General features: G+C 37.2%; 1 protein-coding gene across 5 annotated transcripts in view; it reads right to left on the reverse strand.

Annotated features, from left to right (window-relative positions):
* PTPRZ1 (protein tyrosine phosphatase receptor type Z1) overlaps nt 1-23,861 on the reverse strand; it is a 208,563-nt gene that overhangs the window by 72,131 nt on the left and 112,571 nt on the right. For all 5 annotated transcript variants that reach the window (XM_086395877.1, XM_086395876.1, XM_086395874.1 and 2 more), the window contains 6 exons: nt 18,697-18,876; nt 16,380-16,531; nt 12,864-12,959; nt 12,008-12,074; nt 6,113-6,270; nt 5,818-5,968 (listed from right to left, as the gene is read on the reverse strand). In XM_086395877.1, the coding sequence (XP_086252003.1) occupies nt 5,818-5,968; nt 6,113-6,270; nt 12,008-12,074; nt 12,864-12,959; nt 16,380-16,531; nt 18,697-18,876 (804 nt within the window). The remainder of the gene's footprint in view (nt 1-5,817; nt 5,969-6,112; nt 6,271-12,007; nt 12,075-12,863; nt 12,960-16,379; nt 16,532-18,696; nt 18,877-23,861) is intronic.

Here is a 23,861-nt window from a genome sequence, read left to right on the forward strand (position 1 = left end):
TTAGCTCCATGGATCATGGATAAAAATGAAGAGGGAGGTGAAAAGATCGGGTGATGATTTTGGGGGAGTGGCAGAGAGAACGTCCCTAGGTTTTTACCCAGTATTTCCCATTGTCTTGAGGTTTGGTACAGGTGAACACAGCCCATGGCAAAGTACCTCCATGAGTGCACACTAGTAAATCCACCACCTTCTTGCTTGAGGTTTATGAGCCTCATTTTAAAAATTATCGAGACAGGTAATTTAATGACTACTGTGAGAAGCACCCGAAGAGGGACAGACTCAGAGGACAATCAGTATTAAGGTTGTGATCTCCCTTCAGGGAGTAACAGATGTTAACAAAACTAATGTAAAGATTGCTACAAATGTTAAAAATAAGAACTAAAAATGATCTGTTATTGCTTTGTACTTTTCAATGATTATACCCCATTCCCTTTAGATAAGTAACCAAAAAAAAAAAAAAAAACCTTTCAAACTGTACCTCAGTCAGTCAGTCTTCTCTAGGAATACACAGTAACTTTGTCAACCATTCAATTCATAACATACAATCTTCCAAGAAGTAAATAATCTTCCTGTACTTTTCTCTATATAGTTAGAGCACAAAGTTAATATACATGTGACCTTAATGAATGCTATTTACAACTACTGACCTTCTCAAGAAGGTGGGTCTTCTGATGCATAATTCATCGTGACATTTTCTCAGGAAATTACAGAAAATTTCTCATAGCTCAAATACAACATCAAGCTATGAAGACACACTTTTCATGCTACCCTTCCTTGAAAATCATTTCATATTTTATAGTTTTTTTAAAGTTTGCATTATGTATATTACAATGCTAGCAAATGAGATTTAAAGTGCATTTATAACTCTACTTAACAAATAAAAATCTTAAACATTGAAAACTTGGATAGCACCCTATACTTGTGATAGCTTGCCCTCTGTCTCTATATACAAATAGACAGCTGCACACACACACACACACACACACACACATATACAAGAGTACATACGCAAACACACACACACATACTGTATTAATAGAAACTATGGATCTGGGGTATTCAAGAGTACACACACACACACACACACACATTGTATTAATAGAAGCTACAGATCTGGAGTATATTATGTTCAAGGGACTGGACTGCCTTGTAATCTTTAACTTATTTAAACCTCAAAACAACCCTACGAGGTAGCCATTTTAAAAAATTAAAAATATATATGTATTTTGGCCATGGCTTGTGGCCTGCAGGATTTTAGCTCCTTGACCAGCTACTGCACTTGTGCCCCCTGCAGTGGAAGCATGAAGTCTTAATTACTGGATGGCCAGGGAAGTCCCAAGGTGAGCATTTTAAACTCATTTTATCAGTGAAGAGAATGAGGCTTGATAAAATGAGTTTAAATGCGCACCTTGGGACTTCCCTGGCCATCCAGTGATTACGACTTCTAATGGAGAAGGCAATGACACCCCACTCCAGTACTGTTGCCTGGAAAATCCCATGGATGGAGGAGCCTGGTAGGCTGCAGTCCATGGGGTTGCTAAGAGTCGGACACGACTGAGTGACTTCACTTTCACTTTCCACTTTCATGCCTCGGAGAAGGAAATGGCAACCCACTCCAGTGTTCTTGCGTGGAGAATCCCAGGGACGGAGAAGCCTAGTAGGCTGCAGTCCATGGGGTCGCACAGAGTTGGACACGACTGAAGCGACTTAGCAGCAGCAGCATGTAACTAATAAGTATTTGCACTGGGGTTTGAAACCAGAAGTTGACTGGGCTTTAAAGCCCCAACCCCTTCCCACAGTACTTCACGAGGCCCAGGCTTCTAGAGGCAGAGTCTTGATAGTGGAAGGAGAGGGCAGCGGGCAGGTATTGGTTCCTGGGAGGCAGGGGACAAAGCTGGACATCACCTCCTGTTTGTGTGGTTACTGACATGTATTTCTCATGAACTAAAAGACAATTTTTACTAATTCCTTCAAGATCAAATGGTTCTACTAAATTCTGTGATTCTTAGAAGAGCCAGCGCCCATTCCATGATGCCAAAAATACATGCCTTTTAATAAATAGCAATGCTATGTAAAAATGCAAAAATAGAGGACTGAGTTCTGGTAAAATACTCATTCAGTCACAAATGTTTATTGAGTTTTCCTATGAATGCAAAAAAAAAAACACAAAAAACAAATAAGGCTTGATCTCTCCCCCCAAGAAGTTTACATGGATATGCAGACCTCACATAGCTTTTGCAATTACTTGCAATGTATTTTGCATAATATATTTTTCTACCATGCATTTACCAAGAGTAGGATTCCAACAATTTTCATGACACGTTTTCCTTCTCTCTTGGTCAAAATGAGGACATTAGAAATTTAAAATAGCAAAATAAATAAGTATAACCTGAAAGTCCCAAGCTGGGTGACAAACTTAATAAATTGCTATGACGATACTATACATAAAATTAAGAATGGTATTAATGATATATTTATATCATTCAGTAAAGCAAAATCAAAAAACAAGTATGGTACAGCCTCATTTTTGTGAGACATAATAATATATTTTTAACTTAAGAGAAAGGCTAGAAAGATATTCCCCCAAATTCTCATAGCAGTTATCTCTGGATAATAACATTATAGGGGATTTTTATTTTCTTCTGTGTGCTTATCTATTTTTTCCTTTTATACAATGTTCATGTAATAAAAACATACTTTCAGATTAAATCTAATAAAGATTAAATCTTGAACATAAATGCAACCCTCAATTCTTATTTTTAAATTCAGTTCAAGAAAGTAAAAGGGCAATACTGTATCATTAAGGAAAAAAAATCATAGGAATATTCACATGGAAAATAAGTGCTTGTTGAATGCAAATACTCATGATGGAAAATGCAAGAATTCAACCATCATTCTAGTTTTTGAAAAAAGCCAATATTAAGTTTTTAAAAAAGTTTTATGTTATTAAAGTCATCAGTTTTTATTATAAAATTATGCAAGGATAAATTATGTTCCCTTATAAATATACAGCATGGTGGAGAAAGCTTTGGAAGTCTTCAGAATCAGGAAGATCAGGGTACAAATACTGACTCCAACCTTTTACAGTTCTGTGAACTTGGGTGAACCAGTTAATATCAGCTTCCCAAATTATAAAATGAGAAAAACAAGCCTAATGCCTGGTTGAGCACACTGGTTCATGTGATATATGTTAGCCATTACTGCTTTTGTTATGATTACTTTTAGCCATAATCACTTAACTGTGAAAATAGGGACTTCCCTGGTGGTCCAGTGGTTAAGACACTGAGTTTTCCAAGGAAGGGGATGCAGGTTTGATCCCTGGTCAGGGAATAAGATCCCACATGCCATGAGGCATGGCCAAAATTTTTTTAAAAATTCAAAAAAAAGAAAAACCAATATTCTACATTAAATCCATTCATATGGGTTTACACATAAAATGATGCAAGAAGCACCCATCAAGCTATATCCTGCCATACTTTTATTATACACAAATCAATTCCTTCATTTTGTGAATATTTGATGAATGAGAGCTTTACTTTTGTCCCGCAATCGAGGCAAAGTGATAAAAGACTTAGTTACTTCCTTCAGAGGGTGGTGGTGGGGACAGATAAGTAAACAGACAGTATCATACTGCGGCACCTGCTAGGAAGTCTGGATGCACAGCGGGTAGGAGCTCCTGGCACACTGCACCTCCAGAAGGGCATCGTTTATCTGGTACCCTATGGGCTCAGCACTTCCATTAACACACAGTCCTTCCTTGGGCCAGCGCCAGGCTTGGTAGGGCTGGATGGAGGGTCAGACATGGCTCCTTGGTGGAGGCAACTGCTTACGTACTTGAGTCTTGAGGACAAGGGGGAGACAACACAGGAAGACTGCAAGGAAGAACACGCCATGGGAAGGAAAAAGCGTGTCTAGGTGCAACCTGGGAGAGTGTGGTCTGTCCTCTTCAGGGACCTCACTGAGTTCAGGATAAAGGAAGGAAGTTGGCCGGGGAAGAGTAAGCACTGAGGCCAGTAAGTACCAGACAGGACCTACCACGCAATGACAAACAATTTGGGTTTTATCCTAAACGCAGTGGGAGCCGCTTTTGTGTGCTGTGCTCGCTCAGTCACTGAGTCGTGTCTGACTCTTTGTGACCCCATGGACTGCAGCTCTCCAGGTCAGGTTACTCTGTCCATGGAATTTTTTAAGCAAGAATACTGGAGTGGGTTGCATTTCCTCCTTCAGGGGATCTTCCTGACCCAGGGATGAAACCCATGTCTCTTGATTCTCCTGCACTGGGGCAGGCAGATTCTTTACCAGTGAGCCACCTGGAAAGCCCATGGGAGCCACTGAAGAGTTTTAATACAATATAACTAATAACTAGTACAACTAATACAGTATGACTAATTCACGGCCAAACATTGTCTATATTTTGTTATTTTGTCATTTGTATTTCAGAAAAGGAGATGGTTAGATCTATTTATTATTTTTAATCAATTGGGGATTATTTACCACACAAGAGGTCTTAGTATTTAGTATTGTTGGTAGAAATATAATTAAATTTCCTCACTTTGGAGCAATTAATTTGAAACAATGTCATAGTAAACACAGCAATTCATCACTGTTGTACTTTGTTTATGTTGTTGTTAAAGGATAAACAATCTCACAAATACTACTTTGAAACAACAGAAACATGCTGCTTTAATGCCTAATCTTTAAAAGCAGACGATTATTGAATTAATATTATACACAGCCAAAAATTCATTATGGGGCTGGGATCAAAGAAGACCATGTTCTTAGAAAGGTTTTCAGTCCCCAAAGCAGAGGCCACTTCAACTCTTTCACGAACCAGCGCAGCCTCACAGTGAACTGAAAAGAACAAGTCAGCAGACGCAATGACTGTGTCCTCTGGACACTTTGAAAGGCTTCTGACTGCCGGGTCAGCTTCAAAAGACCCCGAGGGCACTCCGCAGGCTTTCCCTCTGCCTCCTCTCCATCGCCTGGGCTTGACAAGGACAAACTTCTTTTCTTTTAAAGAAGGAAACTGGGGAAAGGACTCACTTTTTATTCATTAATAATTCAGTGCCTTGGGTTTCTGTCCGTACTAGACACTAGCCTCTCTGGGAGCTGCCAACACACAGACGAGTACTTCTGTAAAACCCCAACACACGTCAAGACTCAGGTCAAATGTGCTTCTCCCACGGAGATTCCCAAGTCATCCCAACAAGAAGCAATCTTCCCAAGCTCTGAACACCTCACCCTTATTCTTTCCCCTCTTAGAGCTGTTACACAAGCAAATGCCATAAAGTGAATTTGGAGGTGTGTAGGTGGCTTTGCCACCAACTACTGTATGTTTTAGGAAAAAACTTTCCTTCCTGAATCTCAATGTTTCTGACTTGCAAAATGGTTTTATTCATGGAAGGAGGAACAGATTTTCTTCATAGTGTGTGCACATAATTCACAATTGTACTGTTTATTTGGCTGTGTTGGGTCTTACTATGGTACGCTGGATCTTCGTCACATCACGTGGGATCTTTCCTTGTGGCACGGACTCTCTAGTTGTGCCTGGGTGTAGCTGCTCCCTGGAATGTTGCAGGGAAGAATCTTAACCACTGGATCACCAGGGAAGTCCCCAGGACAGATATTTTTAATTGTCATTTTATAAATATGGCAACTGAGATTCAGAGAAGTTAAATAGCTTACCTAAGGCTACAATTCTATAATCAAAATATTTCCAAAAATCGAAGTCTTGTATATTGTCCATGATGCCACAATTACCTCCTACAACACTGAATTTAATAGGACTTAACAGAAAAATTATATTTCAATACACACCTGCTTCATGAATCTCTTCCTTTCCAGTATATGAGGAAAACACCTGCCTGGAGAACTTGTATTGTTGTTCTCGAAAATTATTTTGTAAGTAGTCCATCAACATGACATAACCAGACTGTTGCATTGTAAGAACTTCACAGAAAACAGCCAACTGGAAAGAAGATAATTTAACTTATAATTTAACATACTTGCTTCAAAGGCATATCAGCAAATGCTTTAAAACAGATATTCTGTAGAAAATATTTCTTTTTAAATTGCTTCAAATTACTCCATTTGTTTGAACTTCCAAGATTACCTGGCTTTCAGAAATGCTAACTGTATCTTTAAAAATAATCCAGTCGACGGTGTCTGTGCAGGGAGGAGATGTCAGGGAACCATTGTAAGTGTAATACTTGTCAGTTGAGTTTGGCAGAAGGTTCAGCAATGTGAATGGATCCAACGCAGCCTGTTTCCCTACAAAGGAATCATATACATTTCAGCTGAAATCCTAACACTGGAACTTACCTGTTCAAAGCCTCTATGCAACTGAAACATATATTTTGGTATGTATTTAATCAGAACTGAAATTTTAAGAACATTTTAGATACATATCTAAAATGGAGATAAAACTGGCATATTCTAAATTTTCTTGCACATATCACAACTTAGTGTTAGTTGTTCTATCTTTACATGGGCAAGATGCTGGAAAGATTATTTTTCCATATGAAAGATTCAGAAGTCATATGGCCATATGAATAGATACCAGGAAATCATTCAGTAAGATTGAATACCAACTTTTGGAAAACAAAACCATATTCTGATGAAAATTATCTATAATGAACATCATATTTTAGGATGACTTACTGAAAGGTGTTCCCCTAGTGATAAAGAATGAGACAAGGACATCTTCTAGCACCACTTCTTACACTGAACTGGAGGACCAGGACAATTTTTTACTTACAATAAAGTAAGAAAAAGGAAAAAAAAGGCCAAGATGGACTAAGAGAACAATGGAAGAGAATAAAGAGTCCAGATCCACACATATGTGATTATTTGACTTATAACAGGAAAAAGTATTACGTAGTTGAAATGCATGGCCTTTTCAATAAACCATGCTATATCAATCAGATATACTTATGCAAACCATGAATCTTTATTCCCTCCTTCACACCATAATCACAAATCAATTCTAAGTAGAGTCTGGATCTAAATGTGAACAGAACAATAAAGACTTTAGAATAAAACATAGAAAATTATCTTCATAATCGTAGGATAAGTTGAGATTTATGAAATAGCTTGCAAAAAGTGTTATTCACAGAGGGAAAAATTATCTACTTGATACTCAGTCTATTTGTCAACAGTCACCATTTAGAGAGTAAAAAGGCAAGACAAAGAATAGGAAATGTATTTCAAATTTTATATATGAAAATATTATTATTTTATAATAAAAATATTGATTTTTTATTTATAAGTTGAATTGAGAATAGAAAATTCCTACAAAAAATTGGTAGAGCTTTCCTAAGTCTGGGAACCTTGAAACAACCCAATTATAGCTGTCTCCTTGAAAAGTCCCATTTTTGATCTTGCGTCTTTCAAATGGCTCTTACCAAAGGCACTGCCTTGGCCATTTAGCTCTCTGTGTACCAGTTCTCACTCATATGGGTAGCAATATGCTTCCCAGGAGCTTCCCAGGTGGCTCAGTGGGTAAAGAATCTGCCTGCAATCCCTGGGTGGGGAAGATCCCCTGGAAGATGGCATGGCAACCCATTCCAGTATTTTTGCCTAGAGAATCCCACAGACAGAGGAGCCTGGCTGGCTATAGTCCATAGGGTTGCAAAGAGCTGGACATGACTGAAGTGACTGAGCATACATGCAGGCATGCTTACCAGTATCTAACTTATTTTCCCATCCTGTTAACTCTTACCCAGCCAAGTGCATGTCTTCTTTTCTGTCTCGTACATTTTGGTCATTAAGAAATAGTCCCCAAAGCTAATTTCATCTAGTCTAAGTGAGGTGCCACAGTGCAGAATAGTACCATATGAATTATCTGGGGAGCATTAAAAAAAAAATACCAGTGTCCCAGACCCCATCTGCAGCAGTGGGACTTAAGTATCTACATTTTTTAGGCTAGCTGTGCCTACATGTTTTAAAAAGAATCCCCAGATGATTCAAACATGTAGCCAGGGTTGAAAACCTCAAGTAGAGTGAAGGCTTTACAAGATTTTAGTCTTAGTGAATCCCAAAGTCCTCCTTTTAAAATGAAATAATTGGATCAGATGACCTTAACAGTATATTACAGTTCTACACGATATGAGGACTGGACACATCCTCATGGAAAAAAATTATTTCCACTGGGCTTTCCAGGTGACTCAGTGGTAAAGAATCTGCCTGCTAATGCAGGAGATGCAAGTGACCTAGGTTTGATCCCTAGGTCAGGAAGATCCTCTGGAGTAGGAAAATAACAACCTGCTCTAGTACTCTTGCCTGGAAAATTCCATGGACAGAGAAGTCTGGTGGGCTACAGTTCATGAGGTTGCAAAGAGCTGGACACGACTGAGCACACTAGCACACACAAAAGTTAAATTATTGAATATTAATTTTCCTGTAATACAGAAATTTTTCTCAGGAAGAGGGATAGTGCTAATAAAATTATAGATAACTTCTTCCAGTTTGAAGTTAAGACTAAATCTTAGAAGTAAAAATCTGTTGATTGAATTGATAGTGCTGTGTACGTACAACCCAAATCTAGTTTTAATCCACTAGAAAATTCAGGTTACATTAGGTTTAAAGGATTAATTAGTAACTTCTAAAAGTATGTTTGCCTCTCCTGCAAAGTCAAGACAAGATTATTTAGAATTCACTCAGATTCAAGTTTGCAGAAACTAAGGAAACTATTTCAAACATGTGAATATTTAAACATTTTCAAATTTATGTTTTTGATATCTCAAAAATTTGTGATTAAATAGCCTCCTTTTTAATCATCCGTGGACTACATTTCTTCCTTTGATGAAGGAAAAACTTCTTTTACAAATGTTCTGCGGAAATACGGAGGTGGAGAACACTAATTAAGTAAGGAGTCAGAAATTGACTCCCTGCTAATTTAGGTGCGAAATGAAACTGACAACAGGAGACCTAGAGGCCAGAAAAGGAAAATCAGATTTGAATAGGGATGGTGAAGTAGATAATTTTTGTGAAATCGGGAAAGAAATAAAAGGGGGGAAAAGTTAGGAAGAAGCGAAAGAATCAGAAAAAAAGGTGATTCCTCCTTCCCTCTTTTCTATACAGAATCCATTCTTCCTGCCTCTGAAGCACACACCACTCATCTAGTCTCTGTTATGAATATGTTGAGTACTTTCTACCTTATTTTTTTATTATGTACCTGCATGTCCTAAGTTTCTTTCCAATATTCCAAGACTTTGCAATCACAGTAGTATTTTTTAATTGCACCATCACCTTACAAGAAAACTGGACTAAGGTGGTATCTCGTGGCTTGCAAAAACATGCACTTCATCTGAATAACCTCACTATTGCTAAACAAGAATCATACATGAGTCAGTGTTGCTCTATTTGTGATCAGTCATTCACTCTGTCATCCTCTTCTTTCTTAATCAGTGATAAACAAACCAATCAGATCTTCCTTCCCTGGAAGGCTGATGGCAGGAGGGGGAAAGATGAGGAGAGTGAGAGGGAAATAAAGACAAAGACCATTTCTAGGTCCAGGGCAAGGAAAAAGCCATTTAATACTTAAAACCAATTCATCACCTAGGATAATTAGACTTAGGATGGTGGTGGTGAGGATTTGTCAATATACAAATTCCTGGGCTGCGTTTGTGATTAGGAATGCTTTCCTAATCACTTGACTAATCAGATGACTTTTGTACACAAGTCATCTGATGAGAATTCCCATTTGAGAATCACTGACGATGTTACCTGGGTATGACTCTTCCTTGCAACTTGAAAGATTTCAATGAACAATTTTTGTGTGCATGTGCGTGGGCTCTGTTTGGGGAAGATTAATGCATTATCTTTCTACTGTTATCTTTGTATTGCTATATACCCTATTTCTCACCACTCCATGTGAGAGCAATGCCTAACATAGAGCAGGTGTGACCGAAGAAAGGGAAAGAAAAGAACACAAGAAAGAGGGAAGGGAAAAGATGGGCTTGTCTCTTAGAGAAAAATACAGGAACTGAGCCACCAGCTCACACTGTGGTAAGACAGATTTTATAATCAGAAGGATGTTTGGGAAATGTTGGTTTTTGTGGAACTCACGTTATATGAAGAATATGTGGCAGGATTTGGGAGTTAGTTTCTGAGTCACTGTCTAAAGACCAGCATTGCCTTCAAATTCCCAGCATCAATGGCTGGCAGCCAATATTGGGAAGCCTTCTGCTTATTGGGCACTGGGGGACTTTCTAGACTCTGAAACAGGATTACATTTAATCCAAGAATTCTCAAAATGGAAACATTTAACTTTGGGAGGACTTAATTTACTTAGTTTGGACGGATCACATTTCACAACTATTTCAATCAAATTGACAGGTGTTTTATATGTGTTTGGAAATACAGAATTACTATAAATCTCTACAATATATTGGAACAATCTTTTTGGACAGACAGGTCCTAAATCCTGGCTTTACCACTTACCAGTTGTATGGGCTTAGGTGCCCTTGCTAAGTATATGGAAATATTAAGTAGATGAGCTGATAGGCATAGAGGATTTTATTTTTTGGTAAAAAAAAAAAAAAAAAAAGGAGGGAAGAAGTTGGTACACTGGTAGAGAGACAGAAGACAGAGAGGGGAACAGAGGGCAGACAAATATGTGTTCCCAGCCAGCCCAGGGGACCATTTGTACTGCTTCTGAATTAAGAGCCGGGACAGAGGCAGGATGCTATCAGGAAACCCATATTCCCAGGAAGGGTATTATGCAACAGGTTCTGATGAAGTATCCCCCTTAATGGCTTACAGACAGTAGATATTAGAAAGGAAAGTTTAGTCCAAGAACATGAGCAAACTGATTTCCTAAGCTCATACTATACCCTCCTATAGTCCCCCAGAAACACTGAAGAGGCCTCAAGTAAGTGGTCCAAGTGTCACAGTTACACAAATCAGGACTAACAACTAGTGTTAGCATCACTTCTGCGGTCCCCACAGCCTGGTGCAAGGCCTGGAAACATTCATGTTCACATTTTACATCATAGGATTTCAAACTAGTTGCCTTCTTGCAGTCTGCATAGATTCCACTTTCTGACTAAATGAGGAAAAAATTAAGTGTGGCTTATGGTATTCAGTGTTAAATTTTACAATCTGGGTAGATGCAAGGAGATAACAGCTTGATGCTGTGTTTGACTATACCTTTCAAAACAAAAAAAAATGAAAGCTGCACTGTAGGAGCTCACATATTCCCAACTTCTGAAAAGATTGGTTAATTCAGGTTCTCACATAAAATTGACAAAGATGAATTAATCCTAGGCCAGACTTCTGCTTTCAAGAAAACGATCAGTTGTGAGTTATGTTTCTGATTTCAAATTTTGCAGCTTTCCCGAGAGGAATAATCCTCTTTTTATTGATAACTCAGGACAACATTAATACCCTGTTTGTGGGTACTTAATAAAAATAAAATAATGTGTTTTCTGTTTCCTGCCAACTTTGTCAAAAGCATGTGCTGTGACAAATTACAAGATCTATGAGATAGGAAGCAGAACAATATAAAAGCACAGCGTGTCTTGTTATATGTAAGCATTCGCCTTCCAAAAAATCTTATATTGGTAAAGCAAAGGACTTACCAAGGAAACCACCAAGGAATAATTTGAACTTGAGTAACAATTCCCTTTTCACTTTAGAATATAATTTTTATTAAAATTAACTGGTTTCAGATCACACATTAGAGTCTTTTACAGATAAACCAAGCAGAGATAGAGTAAAAAAATACATTTAAATGCATAATGTGATTAAATTATTTTCAGTAATAAAATTATAAAACTTCAACTTCCTACTTACATTAACATTTTATGATTTTCTGTGACAAAAATTTCTGATTAAATTGTTCTTCAGTGAGAAATGTATAAATTGTCAAGGGTCAGATGTGAGAGATTTCTCCCCTTTACAAATATCTTCCCTTATTCCTTGGTACAAGCAATTTTAATAACATTGCAAATTCATACGAATCCAAAGTAAATCTGGAAGAAAGAGATTTCTCCACATAGCTTACCAAAACGACTAACCCTCTCCACTCCATCTATAATTGCCTTGTAGTCCAAATTTTCTTCTATTCCAACCTGTGAAAGAATGACATTCTAAAAATGGTATAAAATATTTGACTAGGTATTCATGTATCGATTAGTGAACTCCATTTTAAGTATTCCAAAGTAACGTCCTCTAAAGGCACACTTTTTTCCCACAGCAAAGTAAGAACGAATAAAACAAACACCTGATTACTTCAATTTCCAATTAAGAAAAGAATATTTTAAAATGTTACTATTCACAGTCGTTGCTGTATCACATTGATGCTCTGCAAATGGGCAAATCTCATAGTGTACAAGTATAGAGATTGGAAGTGACATTCCTAACTAAGGAATACAAGAGCCCTTCTACAAAAACCTTTTTATTTTGTATCGGTGTATAGCACAATGTTGCGACAGTTTCAGCTGAACGGTGAATGGACTCAGCCATACACATACACGTGTCCATTCTCCCCCAAACTCCCCTCCCATCCAGGCTGCCACATAACATGGAGCAGAGTTCCATGTGCAACACGGCAGGTCCTTGTTGGTTATCCATTTTAAACACAGCAGAATGTATATGTTCATTCCAAAATCCCTAACTATCCCTTCCCCGCAACCCCTCCACTGGCAACCATAAGTTTGTTCTCTAAGTCTGTGAGTAAGAGTCCCCTTTGAAACATACCAGGTAAGAGGTTGTTCTCTTTGAAATGATGACCAGGTATTCATTCCATTTGTGAGCCCTTCTATTTGTTAAAAAAAAACGTGCTTTGATATTCCCCATGATTGAAAAGTTAGTGCTAAATCCCTATGTGAATATATATATATACACACACATATGATTACCTCAAATAAAATGGATAAAGCTCTTAACTTCCCTTTTCCTTTAATTGCTTCTTCAAAACTTGAAAATCGGTCTGCATCAAAGCAGTAGATCTGCATCTATAAACATAATATTGATGGCTTTATTACAAAGACTTCACAAAAACTTCAGCAAAAAGACAATAAAATAATTAAATAATTTATCAGTTCAATAAGTTCAATTTGAGACATTTTATAAATGATATAATTCTATATTTTGCAAAATTTCAGAATATTTTATTAATTACATGTATACAAAGCTACATTTACTATCAATTACTCTTCAACAAAGAACAAAATATGAAGTTAGACAGATCTAGACCTGAAATTACCACTTTGAGACTGAGCAATTTTCAAATGTAATATATTTACTTTACTTTAATTTTTTGGGCTGTATTTTGAGTGGTTTGCAGGATTTTAGTTCTCCGACCAGGGACTGAACCTTCATCCTTGGCAGTGAAAGTACAAAGTCCTACTCCCTGGACTATCATGGAATTTCCAAATAAAATAAATAATCAGATGCTATTTTAATTATTTTGATGGAATTCTTTCAAATACGGTTTCAACCTTCCTTGAGTGGATGTGACCTACTTGATGGTCTGAGTTACCAGTTTTGGATATTACTGTCTTGAGCTCTACTAAGAGTGAAACCCTCAAGGAATCTCTGCTTCTACCTAAAAAATACCAAAGGAGTCCTAAATTCCTTTTTTCAAGTCTCTCCTCCTGCTGTGAGGTTATGTGTGTGTGTTAGTCACTCAGTCGTGTCTGACCCTGTGATCCCATGGGCTCTCATGGATTCACCAGGCTCCTCTGTCTGTGAAATTCCCCAGGCAAGAATACTGGAGTGGTTAGCCATTTCCTTCTCTAGGGATCTTCCTGACCCAAGGATTGAACCCAGGTCTCCCACACTGCAGGCAGAGTCTTCCCTATCTGAGCCACCTTGTTAATTTCTACTTCAGTCCATACATCTATGATAGCCTTCACTCTCTGATAGGTTGATGTTCCTCGTGTCATGGGCTTGGAAATTAGATACAGGTAGTTTAAAGATGTAACTAAGGTAAGAACAGAACCCTCAGAGATGATTAATGTGCAGTGAGGGCTGTGATCAGAGAACTAATGGGTGTGAAGCAGAAGAAAGCAGTGTCTCCTGTATTGGGTAGTCACCAAAACCTTTCAGCCACCCTGAAGCATGAATGATTCTAAAGCTGGCAAATGAGAAGGCAGAAGAGAAGTGTGTTCAAGTCAGAGGGTCCGGCTAGGAAAAGCCTACAGGCAAGAAAGTATGAGAAGTGTGGAAAACTGAAAGTGTTAGGATTTCAGCTGAGCACATGTGAGAAGAGAAGAGAGATATGAGACTGGAGAAGTGGGCAGGGGTCACAGCAAGAAGGACTGTGAGGTAGTCCCAGCAGTTTGGGCCGGAGGGCAATAGAAAGTCCTTGATGGGGGGGCAGGGCTAAGGGGTAGGGGTGGCCAGTGGAAGGGATTAAGACTGGAGAGAAACTAGCTTCAGGGACATCCAAGTAAGAGACTAAGATGGCTGGAACCTTTTTCTGACCTCACACATCATTTAGGGGCAGAACTGAGGAGATGATTATAGGATGTGAGAGGCCAGGAAAAAAGAGCAATCAAGGATACCCTCTAGTTTCTCCACTTGCACAATTTTTTTTTAAATGTTTCAGTAAATTATTTTATTTGAGAATGACCTAGCTATTCAATAAACTTCCATCACTTAATTTAGCACAACTCAAGAAACCAAAATCTGGAGAGACAATTTATTATTTTTTTTCTTGGAGTATAGTTGCTCCTGCTTGCACAATTATATGGTGAGTGTTTTAAAAAATAAACAACAGGGAGCTCCCTGATGGTCCAGTAATTAGGATTCAGGGCTTTCATTGCTGTGGGCTTCAGTTCCATCCCCACTTGAAGAACAAAGATTCTGCAAAGCACATGGTTTGGCAAAAAAAAAAAAAAAGTAAATAAATAAAATAAAACCCATTAATGTTTACAAATTGAATAAAAAGAAACAACAAACAAATGACATCTCTGAGAGATGATTTGAGGGGCTTCTAAATAAGAAAAATATATGAGGTTTAGTACACAGATTCTGTACAATTTTACTGAATCATGGCTTGTGTTATTTTTAGGGTTTTCTTGATTTTCACCTCTGTTCTAAGGAGTACTGTGAGAGAGCTAAACTCTCAGAATTGAGAATGTTACCTGTTTAATGAGTTGATTTTCATATTTCTGACAAACAAGATTTGATAAATATACTTTTCTTTAAGGATATTTAAGAAATTATAAGCCACACATTTGAATGTGTTTATCCACATTATTTTTTAATCCTTTATTAAGTAACTAACTCATTTTATTTTTATTATCAATAAATGCTTTGAATTATAAAAGTAAAAATACAACTTTAACACAGGCAATCTAGAAAATATGAGAATTTTAAAGGAGAAAAGGTAATAATGCCATCACCCAGAGAAAATTACAATTTATGTTTTCTTGGTTTCCTTCCATTATTTTTACAACAGTAATAATTCAACCTTTCATTTAACCCTCCTAATAACTCTACAGAGAAGTGTTACTACTATTAAGTCAATTTCACAGATGAGAAACAGAAGCTTAGGGAAATTAAATAATTCATACAATGTCATGTCATATAACTACTAACTAAATGTGAAGCCAATATTCAAGCCTCGTCGGTTTGACTTAGACTCTGGACTCTCTCTAGGCCATTAATTAGTTTCACACTTTACAAAATTTAGAATAATAACACTGTATATACTATTTTACCTTCTGCTTTTTAAAAGCATTCATATCTTATGACGAACCTTTTCTGTTAAATAAATCATTCTAAAACAGGATTTTCACAAGATCTATAATAATCCATTGTAATGTAATCATTTCCTTTTGTTTCAACTTTTATTATTGTAAATAAGTCTTTGCCTCCAAATTTTTGAGTATGTCCTTAATTATTCTTTAGACTAAATTGCTATAAATTGAAATGTAAGTATTGAGAATAAAACATCTAAAGTTATTGATAAGAACAAGTGAAATGCTTCCCAGAAAGTCTTGCCAATTTATACCTTCTCCAGACATGTGTGAAAGTGTTCACATTTTTAATTGTATATTACTATGCATTATATTTATTTGCTGATTTTAAATTTGAAACATTTTATCACTTTAATTTGAAGTTTATTGATTTTTTAGTAGTTGAAGTTTCCCTCTTTTTTCCCTAATGGGCTATGGGAAGAATTTCATTCATTCATTCACTCATCAATATTTACTAATCATCTATAATATAATGTGATACTCAGCATTACTAGAAAGTGGAAAATCAACTATAGATCTTATATAGCTCAGTCCAGAGAGAAATGCAGATATTAACCAAGTAAACAAAATATAACTGTATAAATTACAAAGGAATCAAATTATATGTTAAATGAAATCCCAGTGACTTAGAAAATGAAATAGTAAGTAGTGGGACTACTGTCTTACCTCTAATGGAAATTTTTGCCCTTCTAAACTATGTTCTGATCCATCAGATGACATATTGCATTTTCCCCAGTGAAAAGCTATCTTGCTTGCTTTGAACACTGTTTCTGAAACCCCTCCACTGAGACGGTAGTCATTAGTGAGATTAATTTCCACTTGAAAAAAAAAACACAATAAATTGACATCTAAGTTTTTGAAAATCAAAATTACAAGTTTAAATTTTAAGGTACATTAAGAACATAATGTATTTTGATAAATTTAAAAAATAAGCTACATATTTTGAAAGCTGAACTTTGTAACTGCATAATATACTTAATGTATCCTACTGCCACAAGTGTAAAATAAATCCAAGACCTTAACTGCCATACAACACTTAAAACAAGAGACAGGCAGTTCACCTACCCTGTGGGTAGCCTACGTTTTTTTTGTTTGGTGTCCAAAACCCTGCTCCTCTAATGCCTCACATGGTGGAGAGGGGACAGTTAAAGCGAGAAGGAACAGAAGACTGGAAAGGAAAGGTCTTTTCTCCAACCTTCTCATGTTCCTGTTTCTCTTCCTTATTAAGCTGCTGCTGCTTTTGTCCCATCTCCTTACGTTTCCAAGCATCACCCCAGGCTTCATCAAGTTTCAGAATTTCTGTCCTAGACTGTGGCAAGGAAGGCGGGAGACCTTTTCCTTTTGAAGGGGTTTTAGCCATCTCATGTTTGAAACCTGGCTGGCAAGTCTCAGAATCTTAAACTCTAGAGATCCCTAGCAGATACCATCTACTATCTGTATTTTAGGAGTCATCTGGGGATTAATGATTCTCTTGAGAGTTTAATGCAGGATTTCAATGTCTCTCAGTCAGATTTAAATAGTCTTTGTTTCATTGGGCAGAAATCACTTTTGGCATTTGGAACTGAATCCAACATACTGCGCAGTGTAAAGACTTCTGAGTAAAACATAATTTCTAGGCTGCATTTTTTTTTTCAGCAGACACAGCTAGTTAGAGATATACATTTTCATGAATAATAACAATAGCAACAAATGACAATAATGGTCAACATTCATTTATCACTTATGACATGACAGGCATTACATTACTTTACATGTATTAAATATTTGATCCTACACAATAGAAGGTGATACCATTACAATCCCTATTTTACAAGATAAGGAAATTGGTCACAGCAAGGTTAAGGAACTTGCTCAAGGTTCCACACTGTGCTTTAAATGGCCAGAATTGAACCTAGAAAGTGTGGCTCTAAAGATTAAGTGCTTGACCACACTCCACCAAGAAGAATGAAGCAGAGATTACATGCTTTACTTCTTTGTAACACCCACTAAAACTAGTAATTAAAATGTCTAACATTTAGGACAATATACTATTATATATTTAATTAATAATACATTATCAGTTCAGTTCAGTCGCTCAGTCGTGTCCGACTTTTTGCGACCCCATGAACCGCAGCACGCCAGGCCTCTTATAACATATAAAATTATTCATTCAACAAATACTTATTGAGTGCTTATTATTTGTCAAGCACTGATCCAGAAAAATTCCTACCTTCACAGAATTTAAATTACAATATTCACACAATTATATTAGCAAAATATGGAAAATAGAGAAAAATATCACTTACAATAAAATCACCCCAACATGGCTACTACTATAGTGAATATTTTTTCTAATCTTTTTCCCATGAGTATATTTGCTTTTACATAACTTGTTGATATACATACAATTTCATTTAAAACATAACATCAGAAAAAAATGCTAGCTTTTGTAAACTTCTATTTGTTGCTTACTGGAATTTTTATGACATAATTTGCATACTAAGAAAAAAAGCTTTATTAGAGAGTGCTTCCTAAGTATAGTATATAATTTAAAACTTTCTATCTAGAAGGACCAATAATTTCTTAAAATTCAATTATAGTAGATTGCTTTTTTCACATCCAAATATTGAACATAATATACAACTGAGTAGAAAAAATCAAATAAAATGCACAAGAGAAAGAAATCCTGATTGACTAAGTGATTAACCAGTGATAGAGTTATTAAGTTAATTAGCTATATATTATGTTATCTTTATCAGCTCTTCCTGTGGAGGCATCTTTATTGCTATATTACTAGAGAACATTATGACTTTGGTTATTTAATTGTTTGTACACATTTCTAAAGGTCTAAACTTCCAATTTTCTATTTGATTTCTTGTACCCATAGTTTCTATCCAGTTCATACTACATACATCATTCAAAGAAAAATTTAATGAAAATAATCTAAACACATTCTAAGTCTGATAAACATATTAAAGTCAGAAATAAAATGCAAGTATTTTACCTGTTTTCCCAGTGTTATGAATGAATGTGTTTTCCAAAGATGTTTTATCCCAATCCTGAAATTTAAGTTTCTTCAGATTCACATTTACTTGTGTAAGATCTTCATCAATATTGATAGGAGACTGTTTGGGGCTATTACATGTTGGATATTTCTTTCCCCAATTTTTTTGATTCAGTGCTCCTAGAGGAAAAAATGGCAATAAGTTTGGTTTTTAAATAATTATGCAAAAGCTAAATTTTATGTTTATAAAGTAGTTAATGTTACATAAAAATAGACAGAACATTGGGAAAAACTGAGACATCTTTAAACCAATTCTTAAGAGCAATTACAATTGGTCTCTGTATTCACGGGTTTCACAACTGCAAATTCAACCAACCTCAGAGCAAAAATATTTGGGAAAAAACTCCAGAACGTTCCAAGGAAACTTTAATTTGCCAAGTGCTGACAACTATTTACATAGCATTTACATCATATATGCAACTGTTTACACAGCATTTATATTGTATTCAGTTCAATTCAGTCCCTCAGTTGTGTCTGACTCTTTGAGACCCCATGGACTGCAGAACGCCAGGCCTCCTTGTCCGCCAGGCCTCCTTGTCCGCCAGGCCTCCTTGTCCGTCACCAACTCCTACAGTTTACTCAAATTCATGTCCATTGAGTCGGTGATTCCATCCAGCCATTTCATCCTCTGTTGTCTCCTTCTCCTCCTGCCTTCAATCTTTCCCAGCATCAGGGTCTTTTCAAACGAGTCAGTTTTTCACATCACCTGGCCAAAGTATTGGAGCTTCAGCTTCAATATCAGTCCTTCCAATGAACACTCAGGACTGATCTCCTTTAGGATGGACAGGTTGGATTTCTTTGCAGTCCAAGGGACTCTCAAGAGTCTTCTCCAACACCACAGTTCAAAAGCATCAATTCTTCAGCGCTCAGCTTTCTTTATACTCCAACTCTCATATCCATACATGACTACTGGAAAAACCATAGCCTTGACTAGACAGACCTTTGTTGGCAAAGTAATGTCTCTGATTTTTAATATGCTATCTGGGTTGGTCATAACTTTCCTTCCAAGGAGCAAGCGTCTTTTAATTTCATGGCTGCAGTCACCATCTGCAGTGATTTTGGAGCCCCCCAAAAATAAAGTCTGCCACTGTTTCCATTGTTTCCCCATCTATTTGCCATGAAGTGATGGGACCAGAGGCCATGATTTTATAGTTTTCTGAATGTTGAGCTTTAAGCCAACTTTTTCACTCTCCTCTTTCACTTTCATCAACTGCTCTTTAGTTCTTCCTCACTTTCTGCCATAGAGTGGTGTCATCTGCATATCTGAGGTTATTGATATTTCTCCTGGCAATCTTCATTCCAGGTTGTGCTTCATCCAGCCCAGCGTTTCTCATGATGTACTCTGCATATAAGTTAAATAAGCAGGGTGACAATATATAGCCTTGACGTACTCCTTTTCCTATTTGGAACCAGTCTGTTGTTCCATGTCCGGTTCTAACTGTTGCTTCCTGACCTGCATACAGATTTCTCAAGAGGCAGGTCAGGTGGTCTGGTAATCCCACCTCTTTCAGAATTTTCCACAGTTTGTTGTGATCTATACAGTCAAAGGCTTTGGCTTAGTCAATAAAGCAGAAATAGATGTTTTTTTTGGAACTCTCTTGCTTTTTCAGTGATCCAGTGGATGTTGGCAATTTGATCTCTGGTTCCTTTGTCTTTTCTAAAGCCAGCTTCAACATCTGCAAGTTCAATACTTGCAGAAGCTGAAGCCTGGCTTGGAGAATTTTGAGCATTACTTACTAGCGTGTGAGATGAGTGCAATTGTGGAGTAGTTTGGACATCCTTTGTCATTGCCTTTCTTTCAGACTGGAATGAAAACTGACCTTTTCCAGTCCTGTGGCCACTGCTGAGTTTTCCAAATTTGCTGGCATATTGAGTGCAGCACTTTCACAGCATCATCTTTTAGGATTTGAAATAGCTCAACTGGAATTCTATCACCTCCACTAGCTTTGTTCTTAGTGATGCTTCCTAAGGCCCACTTCACTTCACATTCCAGGAAGTTTGGCTCTGGGTTGTGAAGATGTTTTTTGTACAGTTCTTCTGTGTATTTTTCCCACCTCTTCTTAATATCTTCTGCTTCTGTTAGGTCCATACCATTTCTGTACTTCACTGAGCCCATCTTTGCATGAAGTGTTCCCTTGGTTCCCTAATTTTCTTGAAGAGATCTCTAGTCTTTCCCATTCTATTGTTTTCCTCTATTTCTTTGCACTGATCATTGAGGGAGGCTTTCTTACCTCTCCTTGCTATTCTTTGGAACTCTGCATTCAAATGGGTATATCCATCTTTTTCTCCTTTGTTTTTTGCTTCTTTTCTTTTCACAACTATTTGTAAGGCCTCCTCAGAAAGCCATTTTGCTTTTTTGCCTTTTTCTTGGTATGGTCTTGATCCCTGTCCTCTGTACAATTGAGCCACATTGTATTAGTTATTATAAATAATCTAGAGATGATTTGAAGACTATGGAAGCATGTATATAGGCGATATGAAAATACTACACCATTTTATATAAGGGATTTGCACGTCCACAAATTTTGGTATCCGAAGGAATCCTGGAACAATCCCTCTCTGATATTGAGAAACAACTGTATTCCTAGATTTAGATTCTGGGTTTTAATATGGTACATCATGAGAACAAGAGAAGGGGTCAACAAGACCCTTGTTTAGCCATCACACTCTTACAAATCCACAGAAAATCCATTTGTCTTATCAGATGTTAGTCCTAACCCAGGGGTCTAGATTAAAACATGTCCAGTTGATAGGAGTTAGATTATGATCTGACTTCCTTAGCACTCTCCACAGGGTGAAGGTGGACGCTGTAGACTATATGTCATCCCAGCCATTGACTGATTTGGTTTAATTTCCATTTATGTGTGTGTTGTGTGTTAGTCACTCAGTCGTGTCTGACTCTGCAATCCCATGCAATCCCACTCTGTAGCCAGCCAGGCTCCTCTGTCCATGAAATTCTCCAGGCAAGAATACTGGAGTAGATAGTCATTCCGTTCTCCAGGGGATCTTCCTGACCCAGGGATCAAACCCCAGTCTCCTGCATTGCAGGCAGATTCTTTACCATCTGAGCCACCAGGGAAGCCCAAATTTCCATCTGCTCAGGGTCTCATTTATATAAACATAATCATCTGCGCTATCTTTGAAATATCTCTTTCTTTTCCCTCTTTTCTTTTTTTCTGGTCATAAAAGTTAACAGACTTTGTTGTTTAACAAGAAGAAAAATAAAACAGGGCTTTCCAGAATTTTGTTTACTGTAAAGTGAATTTTCATCTGTTCCACAGGAAGAACAGTCCTCTCAACCAAAATTGCCCTGTAATTTTGCCTTTATTTCAACACTACCTGAAGCCATAAACCATCTCTCATAACCTTACCTCACTGGATATTAACTGAGCTAAGTACCCACGAAGTGCTAAGAATAGGTATGTCTTATTTAATGTTCATTTATTAAAATACAGGAAATGTTGCAGATCCAAGTCTCAACCTTTTCTCTGGCTAAACTCTAGCATTTCTGCAGCCATTCCATGAAAGAGAATGCAGCACCATTTTCAGCTTCTTCCTTTCAAATGCTTTTCTTTTTGAACATGAGTATGGGTAAGGCCAAGATTTTAGACTATTGATGTTTAGAGAAATTATAAGAAAACATACTATCTATACAACTCTAGTCTATACCATCTTTTTGGGATAAGGCAATCAGAGAGGATGACTTTCACACAAGCTGTCATTGTGTGCTAAAGCTCATTTTGCATAATTTAACCCAGGAAAGAAATAATAATTAATCACACCATGGAATTGCCTGCATAGCCTGGGAAAATTAGGCAATTCATCTCCTAGTGAGGCATTCACCAGAATCAATAATAGGTGCTGAAAACTTATTTTGTTTTAAAATCTTAGCTCTAAGCTTAGAGTGCTTGAATACAATATGCTTTAAATATGCACAGTGATGCACATTTTGGCTTCTAGGAACAACTTTAAAGAATTGAGTAATAATACTATGTTAATTTCACTGTAAGGAACATTGGCATGGAGACAAGAAAGCACTGCTTGTTTTACTCATGTCATTGTAAGCGAAACAAGAGAGAGAAACTGCGGTATGAATCAATAAAGCTCTTCCTATTAAATTTTTAAAAACAGTACAATAAATTCTGAGCACACTTAGGAAGAGTCTGATAGTTGTGATGCATAGAAACACAAAATTTTAAGTCCCTAGTAACACTGAATACGATTTATAACCTGTTTTGTCCATAATATTTTGTGCTCATCTTTATGTGGATTCTAACTTAGCACATCCATAACTGAACACTTGATTTCTGCCCTACAAGTTAGTGCCTCCTACGTTCACTGTCGTTCATAAACACAGAAGTTATCCTCATGCCTCTGTTTCCTCCTCAGCAAGCCCTTTGGGATCTACCTTCAAAATATTTCCTTAATTAGGTCGTTTCTCATCTCCACTGTTAGTGCCCTAGTCCAAGCTACCCTCATTCCTGGCCTGAAGTCTTGCTGTTCCACAAGCAGCATCACCATCAACTAGGAGATTGTTAGGAGAGTCAGGTCTCCACTGCAGCTTCACCAAGTCAGAATCTACATTTTAACACAATCTGCAGGAGATTCATATACACATTAAATTCTTACAAACAATGACTTAGACATATCCAGTAGTCATGGATGTGAGAGTTGGATCATAAAGAAGGCTAAATACTGAAGGATTGACGTTTTCAAACTGTGGTGGTGAAGAATACTCTTGAGAGCTCCTTGGACAACAAGGAGATCAAATCAGTCAATCTTAAAGGAAATCAACCCTGAACATTCATTGGAAGGACTGATGCTGAAGCTGAAGCTCCAATACTTTGGCCACCTGATGAGAAAAGCCAACTCATTGGAAAAAGACCCTGTTGCTGGGAAAGATTGAGAGCAGGAGGAGAAGTGGGCAACAGAGGATGAGATGGTTGGATGGCATCATACACTCAATGGGCATTAGTTTGAGCAAACTCTGGGAGACAGTGAAAGACAAGGAAGCCTGGCATGCTGCAATCCATGGAGTTGCAAAGAGTCGGACATGACTTGGCAACTAAACAACAATAAAGTGACCCATGTCTACCATGAGATAA

Source organism: Bos grunniens, chromosome 4 (genome assembly GCF_055505025.1).
Source record: "Bos grunniens cultivar Pamir isolate PY7600 chromosome 4, Bosgru_T2T1.0, whole genome shotgun sequence".
Lineage (NCBI taxonomy): Eukaryota > Metazoa > Chordata > Mammalia > Artiodactyla > Bovidae > Bos > Bos grunniens.